This window comes from Abramis brama (assembly GCF_963993115.1).
Source record: "Abramis brama genome assembly, chromosome: 18".
NCBI lineage: Eukaryota > Metazoa > Chordata > Actinopteri > Cypriniformes > Leuciscidae > Abramis > Abramis brama.
The window spans coordinates 982,908-998,635 of NC_139980.1; the positions used below are offsets into that span (position 1 = coordinate 982,908).

The 15,728-nt window shown below is 41.3% G+C and overlaps 1 protein-coding gene across 2 annotated transcripts in view; it reads left to right on the forward strand.

The window, feature by feature from the left end:
- med23 (mediator complex subunit 23) overlaps window positions 1-12,532 on the forward strand; it is a 66,596-nt gene extending 54,064 nt beyond the window's left edge. For both annotated transcript variants that reach the window (XM_084091604.1, XM_084091603.1), the window contains 6 exons: window positions 151-316; window positions 410-482; window positions 785-999; window positions 6,129-6,249; window positions 8,391-8,522; window positions 11,430-12,532. In XM_084091604.1, the coding sequence (XP_083947730.1) occupies window positions 151-316; window positions 410-482; window positions 785-999; window positions 6,129-6,249; window positions 8,391-8,522; window positions 11,430-11,612 (890 nt within the window). In that variant the 3' untranslated portion in view covers window positions 11,613-12,532. The remainder of the gene's footprint in view (window positions 1-150; window positions 317-409; window positions 483-784; window positions 1,000-6,128; window positions 6,250-8,390; window positions 8,523-11,429) is intronic.
- Window positions 12,533-15,728: the final 3,196 nt, after the last annotated feature.

A 15,728-nucleotide genomic window follows, 5' to 3' on the forward strand; every position in this document is an offset into this window, starting at 1 on the left:
CATTTTGCCAGCACGGGTCACAAATGTTCTCTGGTTTAACATTGGAAACTCAAGCTGATGCACATGCTGCCTCTGACTAGCGACGGCTGTGAGGCAAACTAACGGCTACTGGCCATTTATATAAAATATTATACTCCTTAACGAGGGCACCCATGGCAGGGAAGTCCCCGGGGCCGTTCCCCAACTGCGACTGGCGCTTCAACGAGTTCCCCAACCCGGCGGCGCACGCGCTGCACGTCACCTGTGTGGAGCTCATGGCTCTGGCTGTGCCCGGCAAAGACGTGGGCAACGCCCTGCTCAATGTGGTGCTCAAGAGGTCAGAGGTCATGACACACGAGACGCATGTTCGTTCATACAGTGCTGTGTGTTGAAGTGTGGGTTTGATGTGTGATAAATGTGTGTTTTGCAGCCAGCCGCTGGTTCCCCGTGAGAACGTCACGGCCTGGATGAACGCGATTGGACTGGTCATCACTGCTCTGCCTGTGCGCACACGGTCCTTGTTTATGTTCCTCTCTCTGTCGCTCTCTCTCTCATCAGCAGCTAGTAACAGTAACTAGACTCGCCATCGGGCCGCTTGGGTTAGGTGCAGCATTCGGGACCATAATTGTTCTGTGTATTTATTGCCCTTTGGTTTGGTTCTGTTGGTTATTTTATTAAATAAATTAAACTTAGAAGCTACATTTAGGTCCACATCTCCTCTTCCTTACCTGGCCTTGCCGTGAAGCATATTTCTAAGACTCAATATCTCTGTTCAAGTTAATGTAATGTTCCGTTTCTTGCTCAGGAGCCGTACTGGATCGTCCTCCACGACCGCATCGTGAGTGTGATCAGCAGTCCGGTTCTGAGTTCGGAGTCGGACTGGGTCGGGTACCCCTTCCAGCTGCTGGACTTCACCGCGTGCCACCAGTCGTACTCAGAGATGCACTGCAGTTACATTCTGGCGCTCGCACACGCCGTCTGGCATCACTCCAGCATCGGCCAGCTCTCCCTCATCCCCAAGTAAGACATCAGAGTCGTCTCAGAGTAACCAGCACCGACACCTTTCACCAATCCTGCCTATAGTGCAGAGAGACATTTACCACTGGATTTAGCACAAAAAAAATTATATAAAAAAAATAAAAAGATCCTAAAAAGGATTAGGCACAGACATTAGATTTCTGAACAAAACTCAGTTTGATCAAACTTAAGGTCATAGAACATATAGGCTTCAATGAATCAATGAATACTGCTCATTTATGCCTATAGATTGCTGATGATTTACTGTTATACTACGGGGCTGTTGATTGCTTGAATCTGATTGGTTGACGAACGTTCTTATATGTGCAGTTATTTCTTAGGGAAACGCAGGGCTAAAGTAGTTCCGGCAGGTTTCGACCGCATTACAGCTCCTTATCACTCCGCCAAATGATTTCAGTTATTTCAAAGGTCTTTAGAGCCGACAACAGCAAAAGAACCAAAAACCACAACGACACTGACCACGCAGATAAATATAACAATAGGATAAAAATTACAGACTATATCCATGTTTTCCAAGGAAAGTTTGCCCTCTTTCTCCTGTTCTGTCTCTCATAGAAACACACACACACACAGTACAACGGAGCAAATGGGGCTTGGGATCAGATGTGTAAGAAATTAGTTCTGCACACAAGAGCGTTTTAATGACAAATCAAATAAAACATTGAGCAATGTCTTGAGGCGTGGTAATTGGGGAATAATAAGCGTAATAATTCACTCCAGTCCGTTGCATTGTTAGAAATAGTGCGCAGTCGAGGTGCATATATGATCTTCCTCATCTGTGTGAATGAGCAGCCAGCAGTAGTAAAGCACATTTCAAAATAAGAGTCCCAGTAAACTGTATCTAGCGTTGTATACCCTTTCAGTTCCACTGGCACAAACTGAATTTGGAAAACAAGCTTTTCTGCATGCGGCACCCAGTGATTAAAACTTCTTGCAAAATTACCTGAAACTGCAGACAATGAATTTTTGATCTTTGCTTAGTGAGCTGTTAAAGGAAGAAACAATTTATGTTTTTAATTGTTTTGATGATATATTTAAAACAAATGATAATGTTGTGCTGCTCATCTTGGCCTGGTTACTTCTGTAAAAGAGATTCTAAAAGTTTTATTCGGTTAAATAAAGGGCAAATAAAAATATAATCACACCTAAAAACTAAGAAATACAGAGTTCTGTCATGAAACTCTAGATGACGCAGGCTGATGGGTCGTTAACTCGCATCATTCTCTATAGGGCGCAGCTGATTGGTTCCTCTGTGTCAGTAGCCAATGAGCTCGCTGCTCAACCTAATACTTGGTTAGCATTCGCCTTAGCAGTGCAGCGCGCTTTCAGAAACCCCCCCCCCCTCCCCAGCTCCACCTGTGTAGATCTGCTACCGGTGATTCATGTGTGCTATTGTGTTATATGCTCACAAGAGTGTGTCGTGTGTGTGTGTGTGTGTGTTGGCAGTAGTGTAGCAGATCTGTTCCAAAGACCAAACATATCAGCATTGTCATACACATTACCATGCCAAATACATTATTTAACATATTTAATAAATAGATTGTACTATTATTGGCACACTAATCTATAATCTGTCTTTCTTTAAATGCATTATTTTATAATCAGAAAATTCAAATGTCTTATTCATATGTATTGATATTTTGGTACATAAACCAATTACAGTACATATTGAATAAAATTGCAGTCAAACCCTTATTAAGTCCTTGTTGAATGTGTTCTGCAACACATGATTTATTTTGAGATTGAATACAGAATAAATTTTATTTGTGCCTTAAAAAATGTCTTAAGTTAAATTTGACTGCAGATACTGATAAATCATGAGTGTTGTAGTGAAGTGAGTGTGTCCGTTGTTTGAGTAGTTCTGAAATGCAGTACTAGTGTGTGTGTGTGTGTGAGGATGAGTGCTGCCGTGCTTCAGTTCTCCTGCCTCCACACGCTCCTCATCCCACGTCACACACACACACACACACACACACACACAGAGACGCATCAGTGCACTCAGGATCTTCTTCACAACCCATTTTACTTCACTGATCTGCTGTCTTTTCAAATGATAATCCGTTTTGTTCCAGGATGAAGCTGGACAGGATGGTTTGAAAAAATGGATTTCATAACATTGTGAAAAGTTATTTCAGAGACAGAGGTTTTGATGAAAGATTATGAAGACAATTCTTTTTTATTATCTTTGCAATAACGTACTGATGAATCGAGGGCATTAGGAGCAGTGCATTATACTGTAAAATACATTTTGATTTTCTGTTGACTTTAAAGGTAGTTCATGTAGTGTACACTAAAAAAATACACTAAAAACAGTGAAATATTCTTACAATTTAATTTAACTGTTTTCTATGTGAATATTATGTTAAACTGTAATTTATTCCTGTGATCAAAACAACTGAATTTTCAGCATCATTACTCCAGTCTTCAGTGTCACATGATCCTTCAGAAATCACTCTAATGTGAGGATTTGATGATCAAGAAACTGATCAAGATTTGATACTGTGCTGCATTATATTTTTCAGGATTCTTTGATGAATGGAAAGTTTAAAAGAACAGCATTTATTTGAAACAGAATTTTCTGTGACATTATAGATGTCACTTTTGATCAATGTAATGCGTTCTCGCTGAATAAAAGTATTAATTTCTCTATAGAAGAAACAGTCGTAATGAACGGCGGTGTGTGTGTTCTGTAGTGTGTGTGTGTCAGTCCTCGTGCTGCGGTCACATGCTCTGTCTGTTTTGAAGTGTGAAAGCGTCTGTGTGTAACTGTGTCTGCTGACAGTGTGTGACGTCTGGGATCGGGTCCATGAACACACACAGATAACTCAGTGACAGGCGGCTCGTGGAGGAGCAGTGATAGCACACGCTTAACAGCGTCTCACACACTCGTCTGCAGCGACGGGGGAACGTTAGCACACACTCCCCTCCGCCCGTACAGTGAAGCGATTTATAAGTGCACGTCATTATTGTGTTTAACTCATGCGTCTCGTTATCTTGAATCAGAATAAGCTCCTCTTGCAGCATCTCTTCTCTTCTCTGATGATGTGGGCGGAGCAACTTGTCAATCACACGAGATCCACCAATAGCAAACCACAACCATCCAATCAATTCCCCACAGACACAATCAAGCCCCGCCCACATGTGTTCTTGTTCCTGAAGCGGTTCACTCGGATATACGACACTATAGGAGAGAAAAGACTAACTTCCGCTTCATACAGCGGTGTCAGTGTTTTACTACGGCTCTGAACACGGCTCATCCCAATCGAGGCTCAATCAGTCTGATTAATGAAGATCTGGTCACAGCGGATGACATCATCATGACTCAGAGACTCACATCGATCTGTCTAGAGGTCGTGAAGTCAGAACATTAAAACCCATTTTCATGACATTTTCGACTCGCACAATGACCTTCAGTTATTGATCATGTCAAGGATGAGCTTCATGAATCTGATATATCTGTTAATATGCATCCTTCCATCCATCTACAACATATTACGGTATAAACACTTCATACTTATATTGTCATAATTCATCAACAATAGACCAAAGCAATCGTTTGGCATGATATTTTTCTTCAATATAAAAAGACTCTTGAGGTGTTTTAGTGAATATAGTAATGAAAGGGAAGTTGCGCTCATCTTTTCTTCACTACTGTGACGAATATCCGAGTGAAACGGCTTCTGGAACAACTCTGCAAAAAAGATTCTGTAAATTAATGTTAAAATACTGGCAGCGGAGACACAAGCAATATACTGTAATTCTCTGATATTAACACTGTGAAATGACTGTTGCTGTGAGAAGTGCATGCAGTGATTATTTCTATTTACAATACACTCGTAAAAATGGTGGGTTGAAAACAATTTGGGTCATTTTGTCAACACAGCTCGAATTAGATTGGAAATTAAAATCACACAGGAAATTACTACAGTAAAAACACAGCTAATGAAAAGGTGAACATTTATTTATGAGCAAGAACACCCAAAATACAGGCAAGAGTAAAAGTAACATGTACATTTATGTCAGAAAAACTGCAGTAAGGAATACAAACTCCAACTCTGTTAATAACAGTTACAGCTCATACAGGCGAACTGCGTTTTCTCCTGCTTATGAGCGCTAGACGGCCACAACCATCAGAGAGCCACCAATACAGTCTGAAAGCCTTAATAAACACTGAAATTTGGGAATAAGTGATGTATTATAGTGAATCGACAGGATTTTACCCTCTCCGTTTAATGCATTTATAATCACTGACTTAAAGCTTGTTCAGTTCCAGCTCATCGGTCTCCGTTCGAGTGATTTAGATGTGTGAGAAAACACTCCAGTTTCCTCCAGTTTCAAAGTTTTCTCTTAATGGATTAGAAGTTTCCTTCTGTTTTCCACAGTTATTCCTGTCATAAGTGCCACAGACATGTTCATTTCAGGTGCCACGTGTTCAGCTCCAGTTCTTCCCGCTCGCCAGTCTCCGGTCCAGGTGTAAAACAACACGCTCTTCGCTGCTTTGATTATTTTCCTTCTGTTTTCCACACGTTCCCTGTCATGAGCTCCTCAAACTCCTTTGAAACACCCGTTCAGCGCCTTTGTGCTATTGGCACCAGCCCACAATGCATTGCGTACTACAGTGCAAAACCGTAATACATAAGTACAGTAGATCAGTGTTGAAAATGGGCTGTAAATTAACAGCAGTTGCTTACCGTGCAGAATATTACCCAGCATGCATTGTGAAACAGTAAGTTACTGTCAGAATTTGGCCATTTTTACAGCAATTTTTTACAGTGAAGAACAAATGTGGGCGTGGCTTGATTGTGTCTTGAAAGAAGAGAAGAGATGCTGCAAGAGGAGCTTATTATGATTCATGATAACGAGACGCATGAATTAAACACAATAATGATGTGCACGGAGAAAACATTTAGTAATAAACACTGCAAAATTCCATAAAAAACAGGAATTGCCAATTTCATGGGGACTTTAATTCGGTGTTACAGTTTCTACATTTCTTGGTTCATGTAGTTTGAATGCAGTTTGTCAAGCCAACATGTAATTATTGATTAATTGTTGGTTTCTGTTGCTGCTGGACACTGTTGCAGTGATTTTATGGTGTGTGTGTGTGTCAGGTTCCTGTCGGAGGTGCTGAAGCCCATCGTGAAGACTGAGTTCCAGCTGCTGTACGTATATCACCTGGTGGGGCCGTTTCTGCAGCGCTTCCAGCAGGAGAGGACCAGATGCATGCTGGAGGTAGAGCCACACACACAAACACACACACACACCTGCACTCTTCAAAGCAGAGCCTCATGGGAAAGAGAGACGAGACTTGATTAGGCCACAGGTCGGCACACACACACTGATGGCTGTGTGACGCAGTCCATCTAATGAAAGTGCTCTCCACACACCGACCACAGCACATTACCCAGAAACCCTTCAGCTCCACACACCCGCCGGCCGTCACTGAACTAGAGCTGCTGTTCATAACCAGTGCAGACTGTGCTGGGACCAGGCGCGGATTTATGGGTGGGCCTGGGTGGGCACGTGCCCACCCAGATTGACCGGTGGCCCACCCAATCAGATTAATAAAAACAATTAAAAAAATTTATTTTAATAATAATAATAATGAACTAATAAATAATTTCATTTTAATAGTTTCCTGAGGACATTTATGTACAATAGCTACAAAAGAAAAATATTATGTCGGCATATCACGTGTAAATCCATTGATGCTATCACGCAACTCATCTCTGTGCGCGCACTGACTTAACGTTGTAATAGTGACTCGCGTGACAAACAGATGAACTTCAGGTTTAAAGCAGCCGGGAGGGCTGACTGACATGAGTACAAGGTAGTTAAATTCACTACGTACCGATCTGCTATTGTTGACATTTATCAGGTGTGTAGTGTTACATAGGCGTAATTTGCGGGTGGGACATGTCCCCACCACTTTTTAAAACATCTCGCGGCACGAATGTACCAATTCTACAAATAAATTAAACATCTCCAGTTAACCAGCAGAGCATTCATTTCGTTCGTTTGTTAAATAAGAGACGATCTAGCGCTGAAATGTTTTTTTTAAATCAGGTGATGAAAGTTGCCGCTGCGAAAAGTGGCGCTGATACAGTGTTCTCTCGTGTGGCTCGCGCACACACTGCACTGTCTTGACTCGACGCGCGCTTCATGGTGCAGGACTTTTACGTGCTTTTCCCTAATCACTGAAGTGACGTCAACGTCCGGGTTAGCGGTAGCATTAGCCATCAGGCAAGTGTTATTTAAATAAACTCCTGATGTACTTACAAACTTTCCAACGCCTTGTTTTATGAGTACAGAACCTGTTTGTGCTACTGTAGAAGTTTGGTCCATTCTGGGCATTATTAGTGGAGTAATGTACCAGATACAGCCTTGGATCCATTAGCGCCTGCACTAAACCATCCGGCTGATATCTCTAGATAAGCTCTAACTTTAATAATGTTCAACCAAGGGGAAAAGGCTTCTGGGGGGTGTTTGGCTCGAGGTCATGGTGCAAAGGACCCTGGGTTGATTTTACTCCGAACCATCCCTTTAATGGGTGATATTTGCCCCCTTCATTTCCAGGGGCATTTTTACATGTAAAACAGCAATTCTTTTCTAACCTTATTAGATGCATGGGAAATTCTTACATTTAATCAACAAATTCAATTACAATATTAAAACACTGTTATTAATCAAAGTCCGTATCAACAAGATCCGTCTTTGCACTGCAGAGGAGGCACTGAAGCTGCGTCTGAACCGGTTTAGTGCAGCTCATACATGCACTTCACAAATGCACATTTTATGAGATTGCTTGAAAGAATACAAATTTAAATATAGTAATATAAAATGATGGACAAAATAAAATGATGTTTTAAAAGAAAACACCATTAGGTGGCGACAAATCAGTGTCTTATGACTGTGGGTCATTGAATCATTTATTTAAGGATTTGTTCAAATGCCTGATTCATTTAGGAACAAAGCAAGTGACTGTCTTTATGAGTGAGTCATTGAATCATTTACTTAACCAAATCATTCAAATATTACAGAGGCATTCAATAACAAAACACCAGTGTGTTACTCAGAGACGAGCTGCGGTTCTGCTGTGGTGTTTGGATACGCTTTATTTCCTGAAATTGAGCCAAAACACATGATATTAAGAGATTAATTAAGAGACTTTGTTAATAATCTTCATAGAAGGACTGTAATTTCTCCACTTACAACATCTGCATCGGAGCAGATCAGATCCAACATAACACCAACATCCACTAATGGTTAATAACAGTATTAATAATAAAGAAGCTATAGTAATGAGTAATGATTGAATGGTGGCCTGTGTTGTGATGTCGTTGCTGATGAGTGTGTGTGTCTTCCTCTCTCAGATTGGAGTGGCGTTTTACGAGATGCTCCAGGCTGTGGACCAGCACATTAAACACTTGTCCTATATGGACCCCATCTGTGACTTCCTGTACCACATCAAATACATGTTTACCGGGGACAGCGTTAAAGACCAGGTAACACACACACACACACACACACACACACACAGAGTAACATTCTCCTTCGTATCAAGGCCATAAACACCTCTTGAACATCGGACTAAAATGTTTGATTTTCAGGGAGGTTGGCGGTGAGATGCGGTCACAAACCCTGGGCTAACTGTTATGAGGTCGCAGTTTCCTATGAGTTTATATGATTATTAGGAAACGAGAAGCACGCAGGTCCACCTGTCTCTGGGGCGTAGGCAGAGTGGTGGACATCCACCAATAAAATACAGTCAGGTCACTCAGTGGTGAAAGTAAATGAGATATGTTTGTCTGAAGTGGCGATCCAGGGTCGTTTCTCTCACATGTCTCAGAGAGCCACTAAATAAGCTCTGAGCAAACCTGTATTTATCCAGGAACATCATACATATTCATTTATCATTGAACAAAGACTTTCAAAGTTGATTGGAAAAGCAAATGGACATGATCATAAGGCCTCCCACTTCCTTTTATCATATAATAGTATGTCCACTTTCCGGTTCATCTTCATCCACGTTGGTCTTCCTCAACATCCCATAATAGGCCCCACCTGACGAACGTGAACAGTTTTCAGTGATGTGAAATACTGTTCTCAGGCCCTCTGGCCTCGACCACATACAGAGGCGTTATTCACATGTTGTGTCTCGCAGCTTTTGCAGATTAAAACTCGAAACATGAGAGACAGAAATAAAGTCAAAGTTCCACCAGGAGTGATGAAAGTTATGAGCGCCTCAGATAACATATTTCCATGTTTATCAGTCCGAATCTGACCCTTACCCCGTGAAACCTTCAGTTCGTCCACTTCAACAGTTCACTTTCTCCAGAAGCAGTTTCTTCTCCTCCTCTAATCCCTCTGTCAAATATTGAGTTAACAATAAAGGTAGAGTGTCTGTTTTCAATGCATACAATACAAAAATATTGATTTACACACACACCAAAACTTATTCAGACACCATGTGTAGTTTTTGATATTTTTTTTACTAGTGTGTGCAGGACACTATAGTTCATTTATGAAAGTGAGGAGAGCAAGGTGTCTGAATAAATTTAGGTTTGATTGTATGTATATTTGTCAAAAACAATGTATCTTTCATGATTAGTAAGATTAACTAAATTAATTATGCATAAGCAGTGTTATTAAATACACAGGAAAATAATATCTCTCTCAGAGCAGATCGTACAAATTCAAATGGATCAGCCACCAATTCAACAGATGTTAATAGTTGTGAGTGAGCATGAGATCGTGTCCCTGTGCGATGATTGTGTGTGTGTGTGTGTGTGTCTCACATGAGTGTGTTTGAGGGGGTCGAGTCTCTTTCAGAAGCCGCTGTGTGTTGGCTTCTCCCTCAGGGAAGAGCAGGAAAGGTCAGGTACATCAGCTCAGTATCAGCAGTCTCTGCAAATGAAGATCATTCTCCAGTGTTTATCATCTGAACTTCAGCTTCACTCTCACATCATCCTTCTGAGTCCTGCATATATGGAGGTGTTTAATGGTAGTGCTGACGACTGTTTAAAAGGTTTTGTCATCCAGCATGTAAGGGAAACGGGTCAATTTAATTCAAAGGGAATTATTAATTTATAGGGAATTTTGAAAGAGTCACTTCTTTTACGGTCGAGCAAATGCGTCGTTCAGTAACTATCAGCTCTGCAGCGGATATTAATATCCAGACTATAGTGAAAACACTATTTATTAGCAGGGGAACAAGATCAGCAGTTTAAGACATTTCATTTGTAAGCACATAACGGCAGAACTCTTCTCTTTAGAGTCCGTGTAAAGGCAATTCAGAGATTAGTTTCTAAACACATGATAAATGTCAGAAATGTATTGATGAAAACACGTTAGAAAGACTGGACTGTGCAGTGCTGGACTGTGGACCGTTAGACCGTTAAACGGTTTTTGCCATTTTTGTGTTCAGATATTTAAGATTTTGATAACTTTTTATTTACTTTGGTAAACACATTTTTCTGTGGTGTGACAAACTCAGAACATATTTAATATAAATATATTTAAAATCTTTACACAGACTTTAAATACGAACAAGATTTTATTGATTATTCTAACACAAATCTAATATCTAACACAAACACATGCACGCACACACACACACACACACACTCAGACGAGTTGCAGAAGGAAAGAAAGTGAGGAAAGAATGAGTTTTAATCAGTGATCTAAGCATAATAGACACATTTATAGGTTTTAGACATGATATAGAGTTGTTCAGTTGAACGATGCTTGATTATAAGTCTGTCTGGCATTGTTTTGGAATGATCTGATGCATTTTGATCAGTGGATTTCAATCCTGTTTTTAAGAGGTCACTCAGAGGTCTTTAAACAGAAGAAGGTCTGTCTACAAAACAGCACAAGTATGAGCATTGAGACGCACCTTAAAGAGCTCCTGCTCTTCTCCATGTTCATCTTCAGTGTGTGATGATGCTGTTAGAGCATGAAAACGAGAGTTCTTCTCTATATCAGTGTCAGTGTTTCTGAACTCCTGAAACGCCTCCATTGTAGTCTTGAGTTTCTTCCGGGAACGAACACGCCACAATATTCCTCATTATAATAATTAATGCGCAGAATAAAGGGGCGGGGCCTGGTTGAGTTAACTGGCGGTTATGGTAAGAGGCGGGACATTTCCCAAACACACTCGAAACGCTCGACCAATCACAACACACTGCTCCAGCCGACCAATCAGAGCACAGTGTGCTTTTCAGAAGGAGGGGCTTCATAGAGACAGGAAGTAGACAGAGCGTTACTGACAGACTGGGAAGAGAGGAGCAACAATGGAGAATATGAGGAGAATAATCAACATTCACGCAGGAAAACCTGCTCTAGTAGAGCCTGAAACAACATCAAGACTTTGAGAAACTGTATAACAGGTCCTCTTTAATTCTGTGCAGGTGGAGAGGATCATCTGTTCGCTGAGGCCGGCGATGCGTCTGCGCCTGCGCTTCATCACACACATCAGTAAGATGGAGCCGGTGCCGACAGCGAGCAGCGTCTCTCAGACCCCGAGCGTGTCGTCCCCCGCGGCCCCGAGCGGAGCCGGACCCTCCAGTGCTCCTCTGTCCGTGTCCCAGTGAGCCATGGCAAGACTGTGTTCAAACCTGAAGATCATGTGACTACACAAGGCTTTAAACTCCAGACTTACATCACCTGACTTATTTTCATCTAGGAAGAGTCTTTCTCCTGAAGCCTTCAGCCTGAACTCTGATAGATCAGCTTCTGTTTTGTAGGTTTTTTTGCTTTGTCACGTTTCATTTTTGTAGTAAAGACAAATCATGTGTTAAACGAATGTGAGCCTGTGATTTTGTCCTTTTGTGTGTATATTAGAATCACAGCTGAAAAAAAACTGACGGTTTCACAAAAAATCTGAAGCAGAATAACTGTTTTCAACACTGATAATAATCATAAATGTTTCTTGATCATCAGATCCTCATATTAGAGTGATTTCTGAAGGATCATGTGACACTGAAGACTGGAGTAATGATGCTGAAAATGCAGCTTTGATCACAGAAATAAATGATCTTTACTATATATTCACATAGTGAAATAATATTTTACTGTTTTACTGTATTTTTGATCAAATAAATGCAGCCTTGAAGAGCAGAAGAGAGTTTCAGAAACATCTTACCGACCCCAAACTGAACATGTTAAAAGACTGTCAGCCAAACAAAGTCTGAACATGTACTGTGTTTGGGTGATATTAAACACATTCATATTCACAAGATGCTGCTTAAGTGAGACGTCTGTCCCGTGAGAAAAGCCCATGTGTCTTTATCTGTGAATAACCAGAGGAGCAGAATCATTCATTTCTCCCAGGAAAACCAGACGCTCCTCTTCGGGTCTATGAACGCCTCTCTCTCGCTCCATCAGTTTTAGCCTAGTTCTGTAAAAAAGAGGCTGTTATTATGAATCTAATGTCATTTTTAGCATTGTTGTCACGGCTCCATTTCTCAGAACTTTGTATATTTTATGTAATAAAACATGCAGATGCACAGTTTGAAGGCCAGGAGTTGATTTCCAGTGGTCTGGAGTAATCAGAGCGTGACTGAAGGACATACTTGTGTGTGTGTCCTGACTCTGTTAACCCACTGACGGTAATGCTTGTGTGTGTGTGTGTGTGTGTGTGTGTCCTGACTCTGTTAATGCACTGCAGTGCCGAGAGCAATTACAGCCACGCTCACATCAGCCTTAATGGAGAGCGCAACCTGTACTTACTCAACGGGAAGTGTTAAAAGGATCAAATGTTAAGATCACGTCTTTATAGCTTCATGTTGTATGGAGCGCTGAACATGCTGGCTAATTCATGTGTATGCGGTGTTGAGCGCTTACAGTCATGAGTAACACCTCAGTACACTATTTACCGTGACAAAACTGCTGTGTTTGCTGTGGAGCCGATCTCACATTTATTATTGGCAGTTTCAACACACACACGCAGCCTCCTACAGCCAAGATGGGGGACCGGTTGTCCTGGGACCGGTATCCCTCTGGCAAAAAAGCGTAATGCCGCACTTCTCAGTGCCTATGCACCAACTTTTCCATCTGAAAATGAGGCCAAGGAATGCTTTTATCAAGCACTGGATGAAACGCTTTGCCGGATCCCTAAAAGTGAGAAGATCCTATTGCTTGGGGATTTCGAATCGCTAGGGCGGGACAGAACTACAGGATGTGGAGTGGAGTACTAGGTAGGCATGGCATTGGCATTTACTCTTTGCTCTGAGCATAACCTTACCATAACCAACACCGTCTTCCAGCAGAAGGCAAAATATAAGACCTTGTGGATGCACCCTTGCTCTAAAAATTGGCACATGATTGACTTCATCATTGTGAGGTGTAGTGACATCAAGGATGTTCTCATCACTCGTGCTATGAAAGGCGCTGGACCGACCACCGTATGATTGTGGCCAAGCTCAATATGAAAGTGTGTTCCCCTTTGCGGCTGCAAAAGCCTAACAAAAAGAGACTAAATTGTAACCGCTTGGGAAACATAGAAGCAAGAAGTGAACTTCCTCCCATCCACGATCTCAGTCTACCGCCAACCTTCCAGGAGCTTCTATCATCTGTCCGTTCCCTTAAGAACACCAAGTTCCCTGGTGCTGATAACATCCCTGCTGAGCTTCTGAAGGAGGGAGGGTACATATGTATGTGGACCCTCTACCAATACATCACCAAGGCCTGGACTGACGAGAACATCCCACAGCAATGGAGAGATGCAAACATTCAATTCAATTCAAATTTATTTGTATAGCGCTTTTCACAATACATATTGTTTCAAAGCAGCTTTACAGAAAGTGCATTTCAGAAATGTACATAGAAAAATACAGTTGTCGTTGTAGTCATTGTAGTCATCTATATGTAGTCATCTATAAGAACAAGGGTGACAAGGCCGTCTGCGGCAATAGTAGGGGCATATCACTCCTCTCTGTTGGTGGTAAGGTCATGGCCAAGATGCTGCTTCAGAGACTTATTAACAACATCACTGAGTCAATGCTGCCAGAATCACAGTGTGGGTTTAGAAGGAACAGGAGCACGATCGACATGAGCTTCACAGCCCGGCAGCTTCAGGGAAAGTGCCCGGAGCAACATCAGGACATGTTTATGGCCTTTGTCGATCCCTCGAAAGCATTCGATACTGTGCAAAGAGAGCTCTTATGGGATGTCCTCTTCAGGTTTGGCTGTCCCACTAAGTTTGTTAACATCCTCCACCAATTCCATGATGGGATGACTGCTCGGGTGACCATAGGTGGACTAGAGTCCGAGCCCTTCCTTGTATGCACAGGGGTGAGACAGGGGTGTGTGCTAGCGCCAGTGCTAAGAGAAGATTGCACTTGGGTCCGTTTTGACCCGGAAGATGTACATCAAAATGTGTAAAAAAAATTAGTTTTTAGTATGAAAATGAAATTTTTGAGATGTGTTAATACTGGCAAGATACATATCTTTTTTTTTAAAGAAGAGTTATAACATTTGAACTGAATTTTTACACCTTTTGCATTCGGGTCCGTTTTGACCCGAAAAGTGAATTGTGGCATTTTTTTTCTTCTTCCCATTGAGAATGCATTTTGTTTAAAAACATGCTTGTGCACAAACACACACATATTCTGAAATGAGTTCATTTAACATCTGTTTGTGGATCAAAAGTTCACAGAGTAAATCAAACACATTTCACTCTACTGTCCCGGCAGCATGAAGAGATTCAGGCGGTCAAAAGAACAGATTTAGTTTGAAAACATTTCAGAGTAATATTGATGCTGTTTTGTCAGAAAAAGAATGTGTAGGTTTTATAAATGTAGTTATTCAAGTTAAATGTTTCAAAAGGAATTTAAATCCATTGAAGTCAATGGCGTTCATACTGGTAATTATCATATTATATGTTATTATAAATTTCATCTAATGATATATTCAACCGAAATCTCTCATAAATATTGATTAAAATGTATCTTTTCTTGCATCACACTGGTTTTTGCTGTAGTTCTTGTAAAAAAAAATTTTTAATTCATAAAAACAGGTAAAATGATGCAAAAGTGTGCGGTTTTTCAATGCATTACCAGGGTTCAGGATCAGTGTGAGCAGTGAGTCTGCGACCCGTAGACCTCAGCAGAATCCTGCAGTGTTACCAGCTCAGTTCTGTGAGCACTTCAAACTGTCCGTAACAGTGAGTCCATCAAAATTCAGATTCAACCATCGAACTACATTTTTAATCTATGCTCATTATTTTTGCTTTCAACATTTTGAATCTAGATTCTAGTGGTTGTTTGGTTGACCATTTTAATTATATCAGGACAAATGCTGATGAATATACACATTATGTCTACTATTGATGTTTAGATTCTGTCTCCCAGCAGCCTTTTACAAAGGAAATAACAGGCTCTGTTCCTGAAACTCGAGTCACTCGGTCACGCATCAAGCGACATCACGGCCGCGGTTACCATGGTGACCGCTGACCCAGACCGAGTGTGTTTCAGGGCTCAGTTCCTCTGGAGCCATGCTAATCTCAGAGATCACTGATCAATAATCTCAGAGTTGACAGAGGATGAGATATGTGTGTGTTTACTCCATCAGTGGCTCTCAGCTGTTCGTTTCATGACAAACACAGCACTGGAACTATTTATCCTCAAGCTTGGACATTGAAACATATTATTATTGGGGGGAAAAAATGCCTTTTTAAAGTTCAGAAGCCTTATTGTCGTTGCAATCAT